The 23269-nt window shown below is 57.3% G+C and overlaps 2 protein-coding genes across 6 annotated transcripts; both read right to left on the reverse strand.

Annotated features, from left to right (window-relative positions):
• Positions 1 to 248: 248 nt before the first annotated feature.
• LOC115346604 (death-associated protein kinase 2-like) lies at positions 249 to 10334 on the reverse strand. Of its 3 annotated transcripts, none has more exons than XM_041125704.1 (17): positions 10233 to 10334; positions 9453 to 9598; positions 9061 to 9271; positions 5617 to 5754; positions 4338 to 4357; positions 3766 to 3836; positions 3142 to 3245; positions 2781 to 3002; positions 2556 to 2694; positions 2232 to 2361; positions 1985 to 2033; positions 1831 to 1857; positions 1543 to 1695; positions 1328 to 1373; positions 1149 to 1238; positions 868 to 951; positions 249 to 602 (listed from the first exon to the last, which is right to left on the reverse strand). In XM_041125704.1, exons 1-17 carry the CDS (start codon positions 10250 to 10252, stop codon positions 522 to 524), a joined length of 1731 nt encoding a protein of 576 aa, XP_040981638.1. In that variant the 5' UTR covers positions 10253 to 10334; the 3' UTR covers positions 249 to 521. The 3 variants fall into 3 exon arrangements, 2 of the variants coding, with proteins under 2 accessions (XP_040981638.1, XP_040981637.1); XM_041125703.1 differs by having other exon boundaries at positions 3688 to 3836; XR_005933122.1 differs by lacking the exons at positions 249 to 602; positions 868 to 951; positions 1149 to 1238 and having other exon boundaries at positions 1543 to 1670; positions 3688 to 3836.
• Positions 7587 to 21133, reverse strand: PRCC (proline rich mitotic checkpoint control factor). 3 transcript variants are annotated; one of them, XM_041125707.1, is made up of 8 exons: positions 20465 to 21133; positions 17790 to 17837; positions 16761 to 17345; positions 16061 to 16156; positions 15007 to 15150; positions 14577 to 14642; positions 13840 to 13959; positions 7587 to 7597 (listed from the first exon to the last, which is right to left on the reverse strand). In XM_041125707.1, the coding sequence occupies exons 1-7, from the start codon at positions 21005 to 21007 to the stop codon at positions 13873 to 13875; spliced, it is 1569 nt and encodes a 522-aa protein (XP_040981641.1). In that variant the 5' UTR covers positions 21008 to 21133; the 3' UTR covers positions 7587 to 7597; positions 13840 to 13872. The 3 variants fall into 3 exon arrangements, with proteins under 3 accessions (XP_040981641.1, XP_040981640.1, XP_029879939.1); XM_041125706.1 differs by lacking the exon at positions 7587 to 7597 and adding an exon at positions 12193 to 13181; XM_030024079.2 differs by lacking the exon at positions 7587 to 7597 and having other exon boundaries at positions 12193 to 13959.
• Between the last annotated feature and the right edge of the window lie 2136 nt (positions 21134 to 23269).

Raw genomic sequence — 23269 nt, forward strand, 5'->3', positions numbered from 1 at the left:
AGGAGGATCCAGGTTGCTCTGGTGTGGGGATGCCAGGAAAGAAGCCGAGGACCAATGGAGTCCCCCCCGGAGTGGCACAGAAGGGACCACTCAAGGGTCACCCTCCATCGCAGGGTGGATCCGGAGTGCCAGGACCCCATGTCCCCTGGGGTCCACACACCCCAACAGCCCTGCAGCGAGGAGGAGAAGCTGGAGGAAGCTGCAGGTTCTCAGCACCAGCCGGTGCAGACACAGGAGAGGAGGATGGATGAGGGGGTAGACATTTATTTCTTGCACTAGGGCCGAGCACAGGCGAGGGTCCCAGCTGTGGGGCAGCCCCAGCCCTGCTGCAGCAGAGACCTGGGGGGGCAGGAGGTGGGGGGGCTGCTGCCCCAGTGACCCCCAAGCAGCACGGAACTGGGAGCACTGGGGCCGGACAGTGCTCCTGCTCCCTGGGATGGGGAGATGGGGGGACCCCAAGGGTTCCTCTCATGGGATGCCCCCTCTTGGGGGGGGTCCCCATCTCCTTTCGGGGGGGGGGCTCAGGAGCAGCTGCTTCTCCGCTGGCGCAGCAGCGTGACAGGGTGGCTGCCCTCCTCCTCCTGGTCACTCTCGCAGCGGCGCTGGGGGCACAGGTGGGCTGGAGGGCAGGGACAGCACCCCCCCGGGGGAGAGGAACCCCCCCAGGGGACAGAAACCCCCCTAGGAGAGAGGATGCCCCCAGGGAAGAGTACACCCACCCCCCCCAGGGGAGAGGGCACCCCAGGTGGGGACACACCACATTGCACGGCCCCCCCCCACCTCCATTTGGGGGGCCAGGCCCCCCCAAATGTCTTCTGCCCCAGCCCATGCTGAGGCAGGGGATCTGGGGGGGTCCTGGCCACTCACCAGCTCCTCGTCCTCCTTCCTCAGGCCGCAGAGCAGCCGCGTGCGGCAGAGCCGGTTGCAGGCGGACACCATGTTGTAGGAGAGCTGGGGGGGGCGGGAGGGCAGGGGTCTGAGGGGGGGTCGCTCCCTTCTCTGTTCCCCCCCCCGCACTGCAGCACTATGTCCCCTCCACGTAAACCCCTGAGACACAGGCAGCCCCGGGGATGGAGCACAGCCTGGGCTCCCTCGGGACCCCACTGCTGAGTGTCCCCCCCCCACCCCGGGACCAGGACCCCCTTCACCTTCCACTTCCTCCGAGCATTGAACTTGCGGAAGTTTTTCATGTTGATGGAAGAACGGCTCCGGTTTGCCACCTGCTTCCGGCTCAGAGGCTGCCAGGGGCGAGGACACGGCATCGTCACCGTGCCCCCATCCCACTCCCAGGGGTCCGGCACCCACCCCCCCTGCCCGTCCCTCTCACCTTGATCCAGGGATGGACCAGGCACTCGGCCGCCGTCATGCGGTGCCTGCAGCACAGAGGGATGCGGCGGCAGGGGGCAGTGGGGGTCCCGGCGCCATATATCCATGACAGGGATGGGGATGGGGATGGGATGGGATGGCAATAGGATGGGAGGGGATGGAGATGGAATGGGGATTGGGATGAAGATGGGGATGGGGATTGGGATGGAGACTCACCCTGGCTCCTTCACCAGCAGCTGCTGGATGAAGTCCTTGGCCATCTCGGAGGTCTGGCTGAAGCAGCGCTCCTCGAACTCATAGGTGCCAGCTACAACATTGGAGAGGGTCTCGGCGTCCGTCTCACCCTGGAAGGGGGACAAGCCGCTGAGCCTGCGGGGACACGACAGAGCCACTGAGTGCCAGGACAGCACCGGCTCGGCCACCCCAGTGCCCGGGCTTGGCCATGTCATGGTGTCCCCATGCCTCAGTTTCCCCTGGCCACAGGGAGCATTAGCCCATACTCACAGGATGTAGGTGATGACCCCGATGCTCCTGAAAGGCAGAGGTAGGGGTCAGGCGCTGCCCTCCCCAGGGTCCCCCCTGTGCCCTGTGCCACCCAGGGGGGTCCCTACCCACCCCCCCCGGCTCAGCCCATCACCCCCAGGTCCCTGCTCCTCACCACATGTCGGTTGCAGAGCTCAGCGGCTCATAGTTGATCACTTCGGGAGCTGGGGGTGAACACAAAGCCGGAGAGGGGACAACATTAGAGGGGATAGCACCATCCCGGCCACCTCCCTCCCTGCACACCTGGGGGGGTCCCTTCCCCACCATGGGGGTCCCTTCGCCGCATCCCCACAGAGCATCCCAGCTGCACCCCACAGAGCAGGGCTGCTTGGGGACCCCCTGGGGACCGGCCAGCCCCATACCGATGTACTGTGGGGTCCCGCAGAGGCTCTTGAAGGTGACACCGTCCTCCAGGTGCTGGGCCAGCCCAAAATCAATGATCTTGACCCAGGGCTTGGGGACATGCTTCTCCTGCAGCATGATGTTCTCGGGCTGCAGGGACGAGGTCAGGCATGGTGGGCTGACGGGGGTGGTGCCGGGCTCTGCCGGTGGGCACTGCCCCGACAAGGGCAGCAGCATCCCGGGAAGGCGGGCAGGATGCAGCCAGGGCTCTGAAAATGCCCGGCAGGGGGGATGCAGCCCCTGGATCCCCCAAGGGGTGAGGATGGGGGGGTCCCCGTGGGCACCTTGAGGTCAAAGTGGGCGATGTGGTGGGCGTGCAGGTACTCCACCCCACGCAGGATCTGTCCCAGGAACTCGATGGCCTCCTCCTCTGACAGCATCTCCTTCTCCGCAATGAAGTCAAAGAGCTCCCCGCCGCCGATCCTGCACAGGGCAAGGATGGGGTGAGCTTAGCCACCTCCAACACACGGTCCAAAAGGGGGTCCTCCCACTCCAGGACCCCCACTTACAGCTCCAGGACAAGCACCATCTCGGCTTTGCTGACGAAGAGGTCGTGGAGCCGCATGATGTTGGGGTGGTCGAGCTGACGGAGAATGGCGACCTCCCGCTCCACCTGTGCCCGCTCCAGCCCCAGCCGACTGCCCCGGCATCGCCGTGTCTTCACAAATTTCGCGGCGTAGAAGGTGCCGGTGCTGCGCTCCCGGCATCGCTTCACCACGCCAAAGTGCCCGCTGTGGTGAGAAGCCAGGCTGGGACATGGCCAGGTTGCCCCCCACACCAAGGCGAGGGAGAACCCAGGCATCCGGCTGCCTCCAACGACCCCATGCAGGCAGGATCCCTGCCCGCACCCCTGCCTGCACCCCCACTCACCTGCCCAGCTTCTCCAGCAGCTCGTACAGGTCCTCCACATTGCCTGGGCTGAGGGCGGCTGCCAGCCCCTCACTCCCCGCAATCCCTGCAGGACTGGCCGTATCCTGAGGGGATGCACCGGGACCCGCTCAGCTGCCTGCCTGTCCGGGGTGCAGTGACGTGCCAGATCTGCCCTGTGCAGGGACCCCCATCCCATGGAGAGCACCACAACCCACCTCCTGCACTCACTAGAGGGGATTCTCTGGTGTCTAATACTGTGGCTGAGCTCGGGCCCTGGCCAACTCTCCCGGTTCACACTAAACTCTCCGGCACGTCAAACTTGGAGACCTTCACCCCTTGATCAGGGCAGGCAGGAGCTGCTCATGAGGCTCGGAAATCAGGCAGGGAGGGGGGGTCACACCAGCCCCTGTGGCCCCCACTGTGCTGGGGAGGATCAGGAGTGCAAAATGCAGGGGAAAAACTAACATTGCTGGTGGTTTCTTTTTAAAAAAAGGGCATTAATAGTAGATAAAACCACCACCGTGAACTTATCTGTGAGGATCCCACCTGGTCATCCCCTGCAGCTCCCGGGCAAGGGACCCAGCATATGTAGCCCCAGATCTCAGCCCCTTGGCCGCAGCTCACCTGGGTACTGTCAGGGGTGTCCCCTGGCTCCCCCTCAGCCAGGACCCCATCCTGGCTGCCCTCGGCCATCACTGCAAAGACAAGAAGGCACCAGGTGAGGGGGAGAGGGGCTTTGGGGGGACAGCGCAGCCCCACAGAGGGCTCTGCTGGGCCAGTGCCCTGCCTGCACCCTGTGGTCCTGGCAGAGTCCCCCTCAGCTCATTACACTGATGGGCAGGGCATACTAAGTGGGGGGGCAGCTCTTGTCCTCGGCAGCTCCAAGCCACAAACCAGCCTCTTTTGGCTGCCGGCTCATGCGGCAGCAGGCAAACACCAGGGTCTGAACCCCTATGCCTCAGTTTCCCCAGCTGTAAGATGGGGCTAGTGATGCTCCAGTGGTCAGGAGAGCCAGGACCAGTGGCTTTGCAGGGATGCAGAGAAGGGGGGACGTGGGCTCCAAGCCCCGTCTTGGGGCCACCTCGATGTCCCCAGGGCTGTGTTGCTGGCAGCGAGAGGTTTCCTGGACTGGTGCAGGCAGGGGGTCCTGGCTATGGGGTTTAAGACCACCGGGAAAGGGATAAGGAAGGTGATACCAGCCAGAGGTGGGTCCTTCCTGCAGGAAAAAACCAGCTCGATAAGGGAGCACGAGACCCCAAGATGTCAATGCCCTCCCAGACGCCTGGCTCAGCTTTATCTCAGCAAAAAGGATGATGGGGCCTGATCCTGCACAGGTGCCCCAGCAGCCAGACACTGCTCTCCAGCCTGTGCTCGGCACGTCAGGGTTTATCCCTCCCAAAGCCAGGGTGCACCCACTGCAAGGGGTTCGCTCCTCCTGCTCCTGGGAGGATTTGGGCATTGCCCCCTCCCCATGGGGCACCCCAGGACCCAGGAGCCCCCCAGGGGACTGTCCCCGGGGTCGGACCCACATCACGCTGGTTGCACGCAGCCCTGCCAGCATGTCCCCATCCACATGGGGTTGTGCTGCCCCGGTGCTTGCACCAACCAGTGGCCAGGACCCCTCCTGTCCCCCCACGATGGCCCTGAGGGACAGTGAGTGGTCCCCAAGCCCAGTCCCCCCTTGCTTACCCCTGCTCCCAGTCCAGCTGTGCCCCCTTACCCTCCTGAGCCTTCCTCTGTGCCCAGCCGAGCTCTCCCTCATTCCCCAGCCAGCCAGGACAGGGGACGGCTCCTGCCCACGGTGACAGTCCTGTGGCACCCCCAGGCTCAGTGGGGGGCACCCAGCCAGGCACCGCTCGCCCCCGGCACCACATGGAGCCAGCTGGTCTGCAGGCTGGTACGTGCGTGGGGGCGGCTGCAGCTGAAGCTGGGCCACCGTTCCCGGCATGTGACACATCCGCAGGGTCCAACACACCGCCCCGGGGTCACAGCATGTCCATTTGTCCCCTGGGGATGGACACAAGCAGCCGATCCCTGCCATCCCTCACCGGACAACCCCCTCGCACCGTGCTGCCGAGCTGCTTTTGCAAGGAGGGAAACTGAGGTACGGGTGGCCCCACGTCACTGCGGCCACAGCTGAGCTCACGGCTGCAGGGTGGCTGGAGCTGTGGGGGGCTGCATGCTGTCCCACCACGTCCTGCTGCCGGTCAGCCCTCCGCCAGGAAAACCGGCCCAGACTCAGCTGTGTGCCGGGACTGGGCTGGGCTGGGCTGGGCAGCCGTGCCAAGCAAACGCCCCAGCATCGGTCAGCCGGAAAATGGACTCCAGGCAAAATGACCTCGCAGGTGGCAGCAGCTGCTGCCCAGCATGCAACTACCAAAAAGCGCTGCAGGACCCCAAAACTCCCTGATCCCCCCACCCTGCACCGGGACAGACCTCAACCCTGGCATGCCAGGGTGAGCCAGCACCCCTTACCTCCAGGCGAGGGTCCGGGCCCCCTGCACCACTGCGCACAGCTCCAGCCTTCCTCCAGCAAACCCCAGCAGTGGCAGGCTTTTCCTCGAAGTCTCGGCGTTTCCCAGGGAGCCGGGGCAGGATCTGGCCGCTGGCCGACTGTCTCAGAAGAAAAGCTCTTTGCGTTCCTCCTCCCAAGGTCTCTTGAGAAATCCCCCCACGCTGTCCGCGTGGCCAGCTGCAGAGAGGAGCTGGAAAAGGCCTTTTAGGGGCAAGTCCCGGCGTTTCCAGTGCCTCGGCTCCTCGAGGAGCAGCCAGGACCTGGTGGGACGAGCCGCTGGCGGCCCATGTCCCCCTGGCCGACGTCCCCCAGCCGCTTGGCACCCGTAAGCGTGAGGATTGCAAACAGGAAACCTTGCTGAGAGATAAATATATTGTACAGCTGCTGCCGGAGGGGAAGCAGAGCGGAGGGTGTGAAGGTAGCAGGGAGGGACAGGTTTCTTAAGGTGGAGAGAGCTGGGGCTGGCACTGCACCATGTGCCGAAAGGGTGCTGGGGGGGCACCGGGCACCATCCCCAACCTGGGGCTTGCAAAGTCACTGCCTGGTGCACCTTGTCCCTGTCCTGGTGCCATGGATGAGCTGGCCCCAGCCATAATTCCTGCCCTAATCCCTAATCTCTGCAACCTCTGGCGTGCAGCTGGTTGGCACCGCTGTCGCCACGGGGCCACCCGGAGCCTGGCACCGCTGAGAGGGAGAGTTGCGGCTGGCGTGCAGCGGAGCCAGCGGTGCTGGCAGCTAGGCTGCTGCATTTCCCAGCTGGGCTCACCTCCCCCTTTTGCCATGCCCCCAGCACGTCCCGGGATGTGCCCGGCTCCAGCAGCCAGTGGGGAGAAAGACACTGCAGACAGAGCATGAGAAAGGGAAGTGGTGCCAGATCTCACCGTGCCAGGAACCGAATCCCGGCTCGTGGCATAAGCCTCGGCCAGCTGAGCCCCCCTGCCCTTGCACCTGGCTGCATGAGATCTTGGGATGTGGATGGGAAGAACAAAGAGCCTTTTGCAGGTGCAGACATGCCAGCGGGGCGGGTGGCCGCAGCCCCCTCCTCGCCACAGCCCAGCCCGTGCCGAGGGTCCCAGTGTCACATGGGTGTGACCCCAGTGCCACCCCATTGCCCCATGCCGCCTTCCTGTGACGTCTCCCCATCACGCGAAGGCTCTTGCGGCATCAGTCGCTGCTTCCTGCCCTTCACAGGCAGCAGAGGTGCGAGTGCAGGCAAGGCAGCAGCGCTGCCCGCCCTGCCAGCCTGCCCCGTCCCGTCAGCACTGGCTATGGACTCTTGGGTCACTGCGTGGCCGGACAGAGGTAGGTGCCTGGGCTGGAGGATCAGGGCTGGGGTCTGTCCGGGGTTGTATTTGTACCAGGATGGGAGGAAAAAGACTGAGAAGCAAACCCCGAGCAGGGGGACTCAGGACGGGCAAGCACCAAGCGATGTGGGGATGCTCGGGGTGCTCCCCCCATCCAAATGCATGACAGAGAAGGGGCAGAGGACAAGGGGGTGTGGAGAGAGGGAGCAGCATCCCCTGCTTATCTCAGCCCTTCCAGCCAGGTCTTACCCCCTTCAAAGGGGAAAATCCAGGCCAGAAAGGTCTCACGGAACAAAGCCGGGCTTTGACCCATTTCAAGTCCGACTGCACACATTGACACCCCAGGACCGGGGGGTTTAAGCAGCACATCCTGCCCTGGGGAGCAAAGCCACCCGAGCTGCCTCTCCCAGGCCAAGTTGCTGGGGTGGGGAAGCAGGGACGAGCTGCCCACCTCCACTGAGGACCCCTACCCGACTGAGGGATGCACCACAAGCTGGGGACAATGACGTTGTCCCCAGCTGCCTGGCCGTGCCCAGGCAGGACCTGACCCAAATTCGCCTTCCTGGCGCTCCCCATGTTGGTTTGCTGCGGTTTGGGTTGTTTTGTTTCACTTTGTCAACAAGCTCCCTGCCCTCCCCTGCTTTCCCCGGCCCATCCCTGCCTGTTGCTGTGCAGGGACAGGCTGGGTGCTGCAGCCGGTGAAAGGTGGAGATGAGGTGCCATCCGCCCCCGGTTCTCCCCATCTGCCCAGCTGGATCCCCCCACTCTCGGATGAGCCTCAGCCAGCTCCTCTGACTCAGCTTTGCCTCCCGGATCGAACCAGCCCCGGCCTCTTCCACCCCCTCAAGCATCTGCTAGGGATTAACGTTGTTTTGCCAAGCGTTGGTGGCTCGGGGCCGAGCTCGGGGTCCCTCGGCGGCCGCACGCAGAGCTTCGTGCCCGCTGCCTCACTCCCCTTCCCAGGGCTGATCTGTCACCCTGGGGACTTTTGGGGGGGCTGGGGGATTCACACGCTTTCCCCTCTCTTCCACCCCACCCAGCTCACCAGTGTGCAGGGCTTTTCTCCTCCAGGGTCCAAGGGTCGTTGTCCCTTCTCACTACGTAGGTCCAGGGTGGTCTCCCTTGGGAGAAGCAGAGTGATGAGCCCCAGGATGGGGGGCACAGGTGAAGGTGCCCCTCACCCAGGCTGTGGGCAAAAGCAGTGCTTTTGGGGGGAGGTCATGGAACCCCCCCACGTGCCGGTGCCCCATGGGCAGCAATGGGGCACAGGGCCAGCTCGGGGCCCCGAGGGAGGCTTCGCTGCCCTGAGCCTATTTCTCCTTGCTCCCTGGTACAGGGGACCCCATGGATGTCCACCATCCCCTCTTCAGCACCTTCAAACCCATCAGCGAGGACAACATGGCCAGTGCCAAGCCGGGACCCGACATGACCCTGGTCCAGCCCCGGGGAGAAGAGCAGTCCCTGGGACACCAGGACACACACAGTAGGGTAGGATGTGGGGCTGCGATGGGTCCGTCCCCCTCAACTCACACACCTGCAGGGACCGTGTCCTCTTGGGCTACATCAGGAGCCCCATGCGGGGAGCAGAGCATCCTTAGGGCACGTCCTCACCTGAGCCCCCGGCTGCTCTCCCCTTCTCTCCAGGTCCCAGCAAGCTCCTGGCCGTCCCCACCAGGCTGGTCCCCACAGGCAGGGGACCCGCGGCCGGAGCTGGTGGGCCTGCGTGCCCGGACAAGGCTGTGGTTCGAGCAGACGCAAGCCAGGAGGCTGGGGGCTGAGGGTGAGCTCCCAGCCTGGTTCCACGGCTTCATCAGCCGGAGGTGAGTGGGATGGGGAAGCCAAGGTGGGGGACAGGGTGGCCCCTTCAGCATCCCCAGCCCTGGGCTCTGAAATAGGGAGCTGGACACCTGGCTCCCCTGAAAGGGGTGATAGCGAGTGGCTCCGGGCCCCTTCCTGCAGGGATACGGAGCAGCTGCTGCAGGATCAGCCCCTGGGCTGCTTCCTGGTCCGCTTCAGCGAGAGCACCATTGCCTTCGTCCTGTCCTACAGGTGAGGGACCCCCGGCCCTGTCCAAGGGACCGACGTGCCCGCTGTGCTTACCCCATCCCCTCTCCCCCAGGGGCAGGGATCGCTGTCGGCACTTTGTCCTGGACCAGCTGCCGGATGGGCGGTATGTGATCCTGGGGGAGCAGAGCGCCCACGCCGAGCTGGCCGACCTGCTGCAGCACTATGCTGCCGCCCCAGTCACGCCGTACCATGAGTTCCTGACGGTGCCATGCAGACGGGTGAGGACCTGGCCCCTCGTTAGTCCCTGCAGCCAAAAAAATGGAGTCATTCCTGCTATACGGATGGGGGTGGGATTTTCCCAAGCTGGGAAAATCAAAGGCAAGGGAAGTCCAAGCATCACGAAAGCCGGGGCTGGAACCAGAACCACCCCAGCCAACGTGCAGCATCCCAGCTGGGAGCGAGGAGCCGAACCGTGGGCAGCACACCCGAGGGGGCACCAGTGCCTGGCTGGGTCTGCCCCAGGCCCTGCACCTCTTTCCTCTTGTTGCAGGAAGATGAGCCCCAAGGACAGACGCAGAGCCCAGCCAGCAGCGATGCTGTGCGTTCCCAATCGAGTGAAGCACCACCAAACCTGCTGGTATACAGCACTGTCTTGAAGGGGTCCCCGGGAGCATCCTCCCCACTGCCTGCAGAGCCCAGCGCCAAGGGAAGCTCATCCAGGGAGGTAAAGGCAGGGCAGAGGGGATGGAGGCACTTTCCCAAGGACAGAAGCCACAGCCTGGCCACAGGTGTTGCGAGATCCAGGGATGCAGCCGGGGTGGGGGGATTCCAATTTCAGCCCTCACCTCCAACCTGTCCCACCTCTTCCACAGGCTCCCAGCGTCCCCCCACCACTCCCAGCCAAGGCCAGCTCCTTGGCCACAGCTCAGGGGCCGCACAGCCCCGCCGGTGGTGGAGCAACTCCCTATCCTCAGGTGCATGAAGAAGCTGTCCTGTCCGAGCCGCCCGATGCCAAGTACCAGCAGCTCATGTGCTTCCACACCTATGCCGAGCCCCATGAGGACATCGCACGCAGCCCCCCCACCAACTACGAGCCAGAAGAGCTCATCCCCTTCTATGCCATGGGACGGGGCTCGAGCCCCAGCACTGGCCCCCAGGAGAACATCTACTCCGAGGTGGTGCTGGCCCGGCAGGATCTGCCCGCTCCGCTTTCCCAAGGGACCCAAGGTGCCTTCTCCACACTGCCCTCCAAATCCCGTGCTCACCGCCGGCTCTTCCGCAGCATATCCAGCCAGGTGTCCAAGAGGCGGCAGCTACCTGCAGTTCCCACTGCAGACAGGAAGGAGAGAGGAGCCTCCAGCCCAACCGCGGAGGTGCGTTCCCCATAGCAGGTCACGTTGTAGAGCTGCTCGTTGCTCTAGAGCTCAGTCCCAACTCAGCAAGACCTCCTGTAGAGTCTGGTGGGCAGGGGTTTGCTCCAAATCAGGGTCACGGGGGGAGAAGGGGGTTCCCTGCTCACGGCTGCACGCTGGAGCAATGGTCTCCAACTCACAGCCAAAGCAGGAGCAAAGTTGAAGGCTGGGAGGGTGAAGGACCAACTTTTAACCATGTCCCAGCTCTCAAGTCAAACCTCCACCCAATAAAGCATGATCTCACAGCCGTTTCCCTTCAACCTCTCCCCACAGATTCCCCAGGACACAACGAACCCTCCGCTCAAGTTCGATGATCCCGTTTACAGCCGGAGGACGAGTGCTGCAAAGCAAGCCATGGCTGCAGCAGGGCAGGAGAGCCCCGAGAACATTTACGAACAGCTTTCAGGACAGTGTCTCTAAGCCGCCCACACAGGTAGGTCTAAGACAAGGGCCAGTTCCCGGCTCCCAGGCAGAAGGAAGCTCTCAGGCTCCTTCACTGCTAAAGGAAGCCCTTGGACCTGGAAGGAGAGGTCCAAGGCTGCAGTTGGCCCCTCCACAGATAACCAGCACCCTGGCAGCATCAGCAATGCCAGTTCACTCCACGCTGGGATTCCCACGCCCTTCCCAAGGCAGCAGCCTGCTTCCCAAGCCCTGCGAGACAGTTAAGAGGGGAACGGATTTAATTTGTCTTTGAACACATTCAGAAAGCGATTTCTGTTAATAGAACAAGGGTGGAAAAGGCCATTATAGTAAAATTAGAGATGGGTTTCAGGCATGGCTGGTGCATCCAGAGTCAGCTATTAAACTGGCCACAAGCCAGAGCGACACCACAGCCTGGCAGGCAGGGCCACACCAAACCTCACGAGCCCAGCGCTGACACTTCCAAGCCCTGCACATTGCCTCAGCCACAAAACACAAGATAGCACCAACCCTGAGGAGCAAATTCAGCTGCAGGTTGGCGACACCAACCCTGGTGCTGCCCAGCGGCGTGCAAATTCCAGGCCTTGTCATTTCTTCTGAAACAACACCAAGGCGACATCATTCTCACGGCAGACAAAGTGCACCCAGCCTTAAACGGAGCAGAAAGCATACGAGGACAGACAAAGCCCCACGCTGGGATGTGTTAGAGCTTCAAGAGCTTCAAGACAGGGAGGGAAAAGGTGGGCTGCGGAGTTGGAGTTGTTTTCTTTTACCTCGCTGAAGAAAAACTCACTTTCGCTTTTCACAAGCCTACTTTTTCTTGCTCTTAAATGGCTAAAAGCAGAGCACAAGTCAGCCACGATTCCCGCCCTCGTAACTCCCCTCTAGTGCTAAAAATGAGCCATTACACACCAAAATAGAAACAGAAAAGGGAAACCCGTGAGCTTCAGCCTCCCTCTCGGCTTGCTCCAGGACTCCACCAAGGCCGCTGAAGAAGAGTTTGGGAGCAGAGGGTCTGCCAGAGGATGGAGTTTCCTTGCCCCACAGCAGCTGCTCTGCCTTCGATGCTGCAGCAAAGCCCTCCAGCATTGCCACCAGCTCCGAGCTGGGAACACTGAGGGCAAGGCTTGGCGTTTTAAACTGATGGACCCACAGCAGTGAGCACAACTCACTGCTGGGATTTGCACCCCAGATGGGCTGTGCATAGCAAACTCCCCTCGGACAAGAGTTTTGTCACCAGCTGTGCAACAGCATCCGCTCTGCGAATAAACTAAGGCAGCCATCACCAAAACACATGCTGCCACGATGGTGCTTCAGCCTTGCCAGGGAGGGGAGAAGGAAAACCAATGCCTTGAGCAAGGAGTTGAGCACCTCACGATGGAAACAGGTGTGGTTCGGTTCATTTAAAAGTTTATTCCTTTATCAAATCTCTTTTCAGAGGATTTTGCTGTACATATAACATATGAATAAATTACTCAACAGTAACTTTATTCTGGTCATTCAAATACTCAAAATGGGCTCTGCAAAGTACTAAAACATCCAGGGAACTAAACTAGAAATCAGATTATTTTAAAATATTCTAAGAAAAGACTTCATTCATGGGGGTTTGTTTGCTTGTTTTTAACAGGTAACATGAGAGAAAAACAACCTCTTGGGAGTTTTTCTAAATGGAATAACAAATATTAGCTGTTTTAGCTGCAGTTACAACAAATATAACCCTTAGTGGTGGGAATGTAAGTTAAATAACCAGCTCTCTGTTCCCTTCGGCATCACGCGCTTTGGTGAACAACAAACTAAGTGAGGCCACAGAGATTTGGCTAAAGATACGTGGATCTGGCCAGCAAGGCTGCACATGATTTGCAGTCATATCGCCTAGATCTAATACCTTAAATAAAAGAAGAGATTTCATTTCATTCAAGAGAAGAATAAAAGAAAGATTTCATTTTAAAAAGTTAAGGCCGGACATGGTTTCTTCTTCCCAGCCAGGAGGGTAAAGTTAACACTTAATTGAACAGAACTGATACAAACAAGCTGGAGGAAAAATAAAATTGTACAGTTGGCAGCCTTCATCTGTGTCTGCTCAGAGGAAATACTGCTGCTTCACTTGCCGAGCTCACTGCCAGCTGCACCGCACCATGACACTGGCAATATTCAGTTCAAGGAGTCTGGGGAGCAGCCTGGTACAGCACTGTAGGCCTTGGGTCAGGGGGAAGAGGAGGAGGAAGAGGAAAGAGGGGAAAAAAAGGAAGAAAAATGTACATACACACATTGATCATGTTTATCCAAAAGCCCTCAGCAGCGCCTTGTACTGGGCAAGAGATCCTCACTGCTTTTTGTGCGTTCCACGCTCGGGGCGTTTCCACCTCTATTGCAAGCTCTGACCTGTAAAGGAGTTTCCCCTCAGCATGGTTCAAGACATACAGGCCGGTGGAGCTGAGAACAAAAACACTACCTCAGCCACACTTAAAAAAAAAAAAAAAAAAAAAAAAAAAAATCAAAATCATCTGCATGAGAGGAGCACTGGATTTACTCAGACATGAGTAAGCAGCCATTGGGACATCTCAAATAAAAGGACAAAAAAAAAAAAAAAAAAAAGGCAACCAGTCTTGCTCTTGAAACTCACTGTCTTTTAGAAAGAAAAATTACACTCTCAACGCACAGCAAGTCCAAGAAAGGAGCAAAGTGGAACTTGGAAGTTTATTGAGACTCTGCCTAAGGTTCCAGTGGTGAGGCTACGTCGAAGGAGGAGTAGCCCCTGTACCTACAGGACGAAAGCTCCAAGCCTTGCACCAGGCACATTCCCTGCAGCTGCCTCAGACTGTCATCAGTCGTATGAAACAGGTTTGGTCTGAACCTTCCACGTTATCGTTTATAAGGAGGGAGGGGAAAAATTACAGATGGAGTTTCGGGACCGGCTTGCATTAAACCTTTCTCCTGGCAGGCAGGGGAGTGCAGTATCCTCCCACCCGCCGAGCAGACCGCGTTCTGCACGGGGCCTGGTTGATCTCCAGAAGGCCAGAAGTCTGACACCGTAGGTCACCTGGGACAACAGCCAAAACGTGGGACAGAGGTGTTAGAATCCGTATTTGGCTTGAGTCTGACGTCGGCTGAGCTTGTTTTCAGACCATGTGTTTTTCAGTTCCAGTTCTCTTTCCTTTGCCTGCAGAAATTGAGAGGATTAACATCAATGTTGCTGCTCACTGACTCAGCAGTATTTCACCCTCCTCTGCCCCTGCTGATGGGGATTACAGAGCACTTCAGCGAGATGCCTCATTACAGGAGTTAGCACAATTATCTTGACAGCAGCCTGAATTAATTGGGATGCACAGGCATTTCATTCATGCTGAAACACAGCTTCTCTTGTGGGACAGTCTCAGCAGCCGCTTACTAACCACACAGCAGCGGTGTGGAATTAAGACAGGAAGCAGAGAGTCTCGTAACACATACAACCACACACACACTGGAGCTGGGCAGGAGGGGAAGAGCAAAGCAAAGCAAAAAGCAAGCTAGAAGCTCAGTGCCATGACACCCGCGGGGCCAAGGCACTGCTGTCACAAGGCTATTTGGGCCACTGGTGGCCAGGACACTCCTGCCACCTCCACCCCCGTCAGAACTACTGCAGGTTTCGCCTGGGGCTCGGGGCGCTCATTAGTCAGAGACAACCCCTGCTCCCCAGCTGCTGAAAGAGCAGCTCCACCAGCCCTGCCTGGTGCTGCCAAGCATCAAGCCTTGTAATTCTGCCTGCATCCGTTTCCGCGCTAGAGGGAGGCCACTCACCTGATGGATCAGGTATGTGATCTGGTGTTTTCTCCTTTGCTGTCCCGTGGGCTGATCTCCTTTTTTCTAGAAAGCAAAACCAGGTGAACTGTTAAGTCTAGAAAGATACTGACCCAGACAGTGAAACAAGACAAGAGCTTGCACAAAGCCCTTTGAAGAAGCATTTGTTTCATATTAAATGGCTCTGGGCAGATTCCTTAGGCTGAAGCAGTTCCTGGCTGGTCTTTACCACCTGCACGCTGGGACTGTGTTTTGACAAGCTCTACTGGTCTCTCACGTGTAATTATTTATACAACAGACAACACAAGGGTCCCTGTCTCCCCACCCTGGTGACTGCATAGCATCTAATACAGCTCCAGCTGTGGTTGAAACAGGAACTGAACAGAGGTCTCCAAAATCCCAGCCAGCACTCCTCCCTTCCTGCCCGTACCTTGCTGAACGATTTCATGGTCTTCTCCTCTGTTAAGGATTTGGTCAGCCACTGCTGGGCTCCACTCAGCTGATCATCACCTTTGATATCCACAAAGTTGATCTCTTCCCTCCCTCGATTCCGCTTGCCTTGCAGACGCTTGAACTGAAAGAAGAACAGAAACAACCAGAGTTACACACGCACACAACCTGAAACAAGTAAAGGTAGATAGGGTCTGAGCCTTAGCTTCCCCAGCAGGGGACAGGCCACATCAACAACCATTTTTCCAACTAAGATTTTTTTCCTTTAGGAGAGTTCTGCTTTGCTATAGATCAGAATGTCTTAAACTACTTCACATAAAGGTTATAATCTCATCTTCCTGTGCATTTAAACAGCATTTACTCTTGCTTTCAGTCTTGCTCAGGGGCGAAGGCCCTCAGACTCCCGAGTCTCTCATTTTACATGCTAGAAAGGCACCTGAAGTTTTGCTGCTAACACATTCACCTCCCCTAACACAAATCCACCTCTAAAGTAAAGTAAAGAGGTCCCTCGAAGAAGTGAGCACCAGACAGGCTACTGTCTTCTGCAGCACTGGCTGGCTCAGATAACAAGGCTGGCAGTTTCTGGGTTAGATCAACAATGGGAAAAGGATTTTTAAAACACGGTTTTGAGCATTTGAAATAAGTGGGGAATTCACTGCTATGCTAGAGAATGTACCGTGAAGGTATCTGAACAGTAGCTCACCTGCACCTCAGCAAGCAACATCTTCGCTCTACGCACCTTGTCTGCCCTAGATGCCCCTCACGAGAACGAGCTGGGGCTCAGTGGAAATAACAAACATCAGCCACTTATAAAATAAGCAAACCCATCTGGAGCAACAGCCCAACAGACTGCTGGAAGAACACCGCACATGTCCACGACACAGCGCTAGACCCTATGGAACAACAACCCGGTCCAACTCAGCATGAAGCACAGGTCATGCTGGTCAGACAGGACCGTGGCTGCCAAGCGGGTCCTGTGTTCTAGCAGAGCTTAAATGCAAACTCCGCAGTGGGACAGACAGTAAAGTGCCAACCGCTTCGTCATCTATGAAGGAGGAGTCGGTGCTCATCTCCTGCGGCGGTGCCTGGGCTGGTTCCATCTCCTGGTAGTACCCGCTGCTGTAGTAATCCTGTCAGCAAAAGGAAAACCAGTTTGTCACGAGAGCAAAGCAAGATCGATACTGGAGTTATCACACACAGAGGTCTCGAGGCAGAGCACTGAATCGTGTACCTCGCCTCGTGAGCTGCTGCTTTTTCACCTAGAGGGATTTCACTCGGCCTCCAGGGAGTACAGTATGTTACACGTGTACTTCCTCCCAGGGCTGACCAAAGTAGTCGTTAATCACATCTCATTACCCTAGCACTACTGAAGAGTACAGGGCATTTTTTTCAGAGGTACTCAACAACAAATACTTTGCTGAATTACTAGAAACAACCTGGCTTCAGACACCAGCTCTGGCGAGCCTTGATTCTGCACCCTGAGAACAACAGGGACAGTTGCGCAGGGGCATTTTAAATTGAGTGCAGCTATGAAACATTTATCCAGCAAAGAGCATCTACATCTCTCGTGCCAGAGGAATCCTGTTGTGCTAAGTGCTGTGGATCTCTGCTCCTTGTCCCAGATAGCTCAGACGGGTTAGATTCCCACAAAACGCAGCCTGTTTCAGTAACTAATTTGGAGCCCCTCGTCCCAGACCCCTTTTCAGAGCTTCACCTCCCAGTCAGTGAACCCACCTGATAATATGCACCAGCCACACCGGCCTCGCCGTAGGCAGGGAACTGGCTGTACGGCTGGCTGCCGTAGTCTTCTCCGGGTTTGGGCACCCAGCTGTGCTGAGCACCACTGGAGCCCGCACCTGTCTTGAATTCCAGCGGGGCATTAGCAGCAGCATCCTGGAACTGGGGCTCTGTCTCTGTCCCAGGAGGCGGGTCCTCCGACACCACCGTGCCAGAGTACATGTATGTCTCAGCACCCACAACGCTGGGCTCGCTCCTGTCAGACAAGGAGAAGTAGTTCTCTGGCTCGACCTCTTCATCACTGTCATCCTCTTCCTGTGTGATCTGCTTCGTTACCTGCAGGGCAGCGCTCTTCGCAGCAGCTTTGATGGCAGATGGAGAAGGAGTAGTGGGCACTGCTGGCTTGGACAGAGGTTTTGCTTTGGAGGAAGAGGTCGGGCCCTTAGCAGGCTTTGAGTCGGAGGCATTTTCTCCCGCTTTCCTCGAGAAAGCGTAGGGCAAAAGTAACCGATTGGTCTCTTTCACTGTCAAATTTTTGGGTTGAGGAAGCAAAGCGGACAAGCCAGAGCCCTCGCCGCGTCCCTGGTGAGTTTCATGCAGGGCAAATGGTTCACAGAAATAAGAGAAATGAGTGAGACTATTTAGTTTTCCTGACTCCCTGTCAATTATCTCCTCCAATTCTAACAACATTAATGGGTTTCCCATTGCTTAGCACAATCGTTTGCTACTTCAAACATGCTGCAGGGCTTTCTTGTACAAAAGGCCAGTGGGACTTCTAAGGGAAATGTGGTACTTGCAAATATCTGCCAACTACCCAAACTAATGCCTGTTTTTCTGAGATTTAAATTTATAAAACTGCCCAAAAAAAGAGGGACTTGACACCCCAGGGGATTTCAGGAATTTTCTATGCTACAAGCCATGCGCTAATCAGAGTGGCTGATTTACACTAGTGGAAGCCCAAGATCTGTCACAGTCAAATGCTTCTTTCCTCTGAAACTTGTTTAATTTAATATCCTATGTATTTACCTGAAGAGTATTTTTCTTCTTTGTTGGTTCATCTTCCTCTGAATCTGACTGAGAAAGAAAAACAGAGCTTAGCACAACTTGAGATATTAAAGTAAAAGAAAAAAAGCCCACCCACTATGCAATTTATTAATTTTCAGTTTGAACCAGCTAAAGAATCACGGTAACACGGATTTGCCGAGAGCTGAGATAAAAAGCAACAGTGGGATGCGGTCAAGCTCTTTTTCACAGTCTTGCTGATGCATCTGCGTCAGGGCAAAGAGAGATAAAAGCCTGCCCTGGTTACTACTATGAGAGATAAACTATCCACAGTGAAAGCAGGACCACAGTACTTGCTGCTATATTTAGAGATAGCTGGGTCTGCCACAGGCTGGGCAGAGGCAGAAAAATAAGCTGCATTCTGCTGTAAAACCTGAAGCTTTGCAAACAAGTCGGCATCTCCTCTTAAAAACCTCGTAAGAGCAATCCATCCGTAGCCAAACAATAATCTCCCACTTGAGCTAATTTATGCAACTTATGGAACAAAAAAACAAAGACAAAAAAAAAAAAAAAAAAGGATTTGCTAACCCCAAATTCCAAATTTTCAAGGCAGCTTTTTAATGCTGTTCTAAAGCAGAGTGGATGGGCAGAGAAACTCAGCTTCTATGTAATTGGCTCCTGCCAGAAATTAGCATTTAGAGAGCCAACAGCTCAAGCATTTTTTTTTTTTTTTTAATAAATCACGTGAAAATGAACCTAAAGCAAGGCAAAGAACACAAGCTGCACAGCATAAGGTCACCACTCCCTTTCAAGGTAACAGACAACATTACATTAATAAAATCACACAAAGCAAGGGTGTAAAAATTCACTGTGGGGATTAACAGGGAATTATTCACAGTAATGCTGGAGTTGCTAAATATCCATTTAAAACTTGAGTAGAAAGTCTGGTCATCTCTGGCATCAGAAAAGGCCCTTAACATCTTTATCGTTTTATAGCTTTGCAGAGCACTTTAAAGAGATTACAGGAAACAAGGTCTTCTGCCAGTTTACTATCTAAATTATAAAACAGGACAAAGACAAAGAACATGCATAAATAAAGCCAAGTCAAGAGTTGCCATAAAACCCGCATGTTGCATTTGGGAGAGAGGAGATAAAGCAGACTGCTCAGGAGTGTCTCCACAGGTGCAAACAAAAGGGACAGGAGGTGTTTTAAGGAGAAAGAGGGGACGAGCGAGGACATCAGCCACAGGCCAAGGGACTTCCAGGAATCCGAAACAGGAACCGCTCGGACCAGCTCTGGTTTTAAGGTACTTTTTCTCCCTTCAGCATTCATTCACTCGCCTGACACTGACAACCTGCAGCATTTCTGTTCAAAGCCAATGCACTGGAACACAGAGGGGGAGATAAAGGGGAGGAATAAATCTCCTTTCATCTGAGCTTATTTCAGTAACTGTACAACCAGCGAGGAAGCGAAGAACCCTAACACTTGCTTTATTACAAAGCGCCCGTTCCAAAGCACTGCAAGAAAGTGAGTAAGCAAAAAGCAGGTGTGAGAGAACGAGATATCCCTCATCCGTTTGCCTAAAAGGGGAACCCATGCGTCCCACTGCCTGGTGCACCTCTGCTGTGTTTGGGAGCCGCGGCATGAGGAGCTCAGTCTCTGGCATTTGCCAAACTGGGCTGGTTATTGGCAAGCAGCAGAGTGTGGTTCAGGGATGGCCAGGAAGCCCACATCCTCTCATCCGCTCTCCCCATGCCCCCGCAGACTGCTCTTCCAGCAAAGCGAGATGCACTGACTTTGCTTCAGCTCCCCCAGGCCCAAGATGCTGGCAGACCACTATTAATTGATGCTGTTTATAAATCCATACAGTCAAACCTCTTCCTTGAGCTACCTGTCCCCATGGAAATGACCCTAAAGCTTCGCAGTTCAGCTCTTCCTACAGCCCGAGGCACTCACATCTCACCAGAACCAGCGACTGAGGCCAGAACCGGCCACAGCCACACAAGCTATGACAGTGCCGTCCCAGAGCAAATGAGCAGAAGGGAGAGAACGAAAGCTGATCAATAGGGACACCCAGAAAAAAAAAAGGGGGACAAGGACCTGCCTTTCCCTGCTCTCACCATGGGGTTGTCCGGATTCAGTGCTCAGGAGCCCTGTAAGGCACAGGGCACTACAAACACGAAAAAGCATAAGCTAAGAAGGAAGTGATTACCTAAAGGTCCAGAGGATGCCTGATGCCTTTAGCTAAAGAAACAATAGATTGACAGGAAAATCTATCAATTGCACAGTGGACAAAAGAAGAGACTTTTTTGGGGATACCCCCACGCAAGGCCATACAGCTCCACATCATCAACTTGTTAACTTCAGTAATAAATAAGGGTGCAGATAATCAGGGTTTTGCTGTATTACGATTATAAATAAGGTTTCTATATCAGTTTAATTCCGCAAAGCGCTTTAGGATTAGGGCTGGCAGCTGGGACAAATCTCCCTGTAGATGCCACAACAATTGGTTTTGGTACCTTGCTATATTATGATGGGAGAGAGTGAGGAAAGAGACACTGTGCTTTCTGGGCAAACAAATCCACACGGGATTGCTCTGGGGAGAGGATTTCACGCACTAAGGTGCTCCTTCTCAGGAGGGCTTGAGCTGCTCCCCCCCCCCCCCCCCAGCAATGCTGGTGGTTTATTTCATACTCACATCTCCCTTGTGCAACTCGGGCACTGCGATCCGCACCGGCTCTGTCCTCTTCTTTGGCTTGGGGAGGCTCAAATCCACCCCAGCCCCGGGCAGAGCACCAGAGGCCGAGACAGGAGGGGGCAAGTTGAGGGTAGAGGCAGCGGTCGTGGTGGTAGCGTTCCTCGGGGGAGGCAGGAGGAGCCCCCCCAGCCTGGGCTGCTCCCCGCTCCCGTTCCCGCTGCCGGCCAGCTCGGGCAGGCTGACGGTCGAGGCCTGGGCCGGGCTCATGCCCGGCGGAGGGGTGCTGAAACCCCTCATACCAGGCGGGGGACCCATAAGGAAAGGGGGGGGCGGCGGCAAGGGGAAGCCGCTGCCCAGGGGCTGGTGAGGCGGGGGCAGCGGGGGCATCACGGAAGCTTTGGGGGGAGGCAAGGTGGCGAAGAGCCCCCGGGCCGGGGGCTGCTGGGCTGCGGCAGGAGGCGGAGCGGCGGCTTCTTCCTCCTCGCCCGCGGCCTCCTCCGCATCGCTCTCCTCTTCGCTGCTGGCATAGGCCACCAGGGACATGGCCCTCCGAGGAGGGCGGCCCTCCGCGGGCAGGAGCCGCTACGTGAGGCCGAGGATCCGCCCTCCCGGCTAGGCCGCGCCGCCGCCGCGCCTTCAACGACCGTAGCGGAGAGGAAGGGAAGGGTGGGGGCGAGGCTAAGCCGCCATGGCGGCCCCACCCCCGCGCAGCGGCGGGGCCACGGGCTCGGAGAAGTGGTGAGGCGACCCAACACCCAGCTCCACGCCCGGCGCTCCGTGCTCCCAGATAATGGCTGCCGGCAGCGCCCCCCCCCCCCCCCCCCCGCCACCTTCCCCACACCTCAGCGCCGCCGGACCACAACTCCCGGCGTGCCCCGGGCGCCTCTTCCCCGCCCGCCTCCCAGGGCGCCGCGCCGCGCGGCATCACGGGAAGTGTAGTCTGCGCCGCCGCCCCGCGGGACCACGGCTCCCGGCGTGCCCCACGAGCCGGGGGAGCGCGGGGCGGGGCGAGGGGACGGGAGGTGTCATGGCGGGGGAGCCGGAGGGGGGGGGGGAAGGCCCCGGTGAGGGGGTGGGGAGGCGCTAGGGACAAGGCCAGGCCAGGCCTGGCCCAGTCGAGCCCGGCCAGGCTAGGCCTAGTCAGGCCTGGCCAAGGCCCCGAGGTAAAGTGCGGCTTAGCCCGGCTGGAGGCCGTGAGGGGCCCAGGCCTCCCCCGAAAACCTCTGAGGAGGCCAAGGGACGGGCAGAGCCGTGAGCCGAGGCAGGGCTGGCTCGGTCCGGCCTGCTCAGAGTGAGTCCCCAGGGCGGGGGGGGTTGGGGGTTACTCGCCCTGCCCGGCTGTGATGGGCCCGGCTGCCCTCCCCAGGCCACCCGCCGGGACTACAGCTCCCGGCGCTCCCCGCCCCCCTCCCCCGGGCCGTTTCCCCGCCCTGCCCGTCAGGTCGCCTAGTTAATCGCCAAACCGAGCCGCGGAGCTGGGGACTACAGCTCCCGGCGTGCCCGGAGGGGCCGGCGGCTCCCCCGGCGACGGGCTGCTGTGTCACTGCAGGGGGACAGGGCGACGACGCGGAGGGGGACGGGCGGGCAGCTTTTTGCCAGCTAGCTAGTTCCCTCCCTGCCTATTCATCCTTGCCCGTTTAATTTTAAGGCAGGAGCTGTGCTTAGACTGTGCTGTGAGTCTCAATGGAAGGCTTTGCTGGAGTGAGGTGGAGATGGGAGTTCTCTCTTGTCGCAGCAGAGGCTCTGGCCCGGGTCCCTCACAGACCGTTTATTCCTTTAGCGCTTCACTGACTTTAGGTTTGACTCCAGTGACCTCCTTCTGGTTTGTTCTGGCCTTAATAAGAGAGCTGGGCTCTGAATTTGGGTCCCTAACACAAAGCCCAAGGAAGTAATTTGCCAAGCTGCAGCGAAGTACTAGCATAAGTAATTAAAGCAAAATCACGATCAGTGAGAATCGTGTCCTGTGATACAAGCCCTTTACCATTTTGAACAGTGTGAAACCCAACTAACGTGCCTTGTCCCACCCCCTCCCACCCTGTTCTGAAGGACTGATCGAGTATTAAAAATAGGTGTTGAGGCCTCTGGGAGCCAGAGGGAAGGGTGAACGTGGTTTTCAGTAGCTGTGACACTGGTACATTTTTTCCCCACTCTTTTCACAGCCGAGACCTGTAAAAGCGAAGCTGAGTGATGCCGGCACAAGGATGCTGAGGAGGAGGATGTTCCTGTGGCTGCAGGGCTGGTTTGGCTCACAGAAGGTCCTGTCTGCATCAGCCTTTCTTTGTGGCAGTGCAGAAAACCCCCTTTCCCTGGGACTGTATGTTTCCCTGTCTGCCAGAAACGGCGAGGCATTGTCTCGGCTGTGACACATGTGCAGTGACTTGTAGAGTGAACCCCTTGTCAAGGGGGCCTGAACCCCACCACCAAAGGGTGTCACGGAGGTGTTTAAGCCCCTTTCCTTTACAGCTCTGTCCACCCACTCTCCAAATCTAATGGAAACCAAAACAGAGAACAGCCACGGTACAATGAATACTGGGATTTTTGAGGGAATCAGGCCCCCAGTGCCATCACTTCCCCAGCAAAGCACCCCTTGGGCTGAAATCCTGGGGGTGTGTCAGGATCTCCCCAGCATTTGGGGTTTTTTTTCACTCCTTCCTAAGTGTCTGGGTCCGTTGGAAAGGAAAATCAGTGAGAGTCCCTGAGAAGCACTGAGTGAGCAGGTTAAACCCCCCCAAAGCTTTGATGCAAGGCAGTCCTCATCCTCTGCAGAGGAAAATCAACAATAACCCCAGCAGAGAGAGGAGGGAC

This window comes from Aquila chrysaetos, chromosome 9 (assembly GCF_900496995.4).
Source record: "Aquila chrysaetos chrysaetos chromosome 9, bAquChr1.4, whole genome shotgun sequence".
Lineage (NCBI taxonomy): Eukaryota > Metazoa > Chordata > Aves > Accipitriformes > Accipitridae > Aquila > Aquila chrysaetos.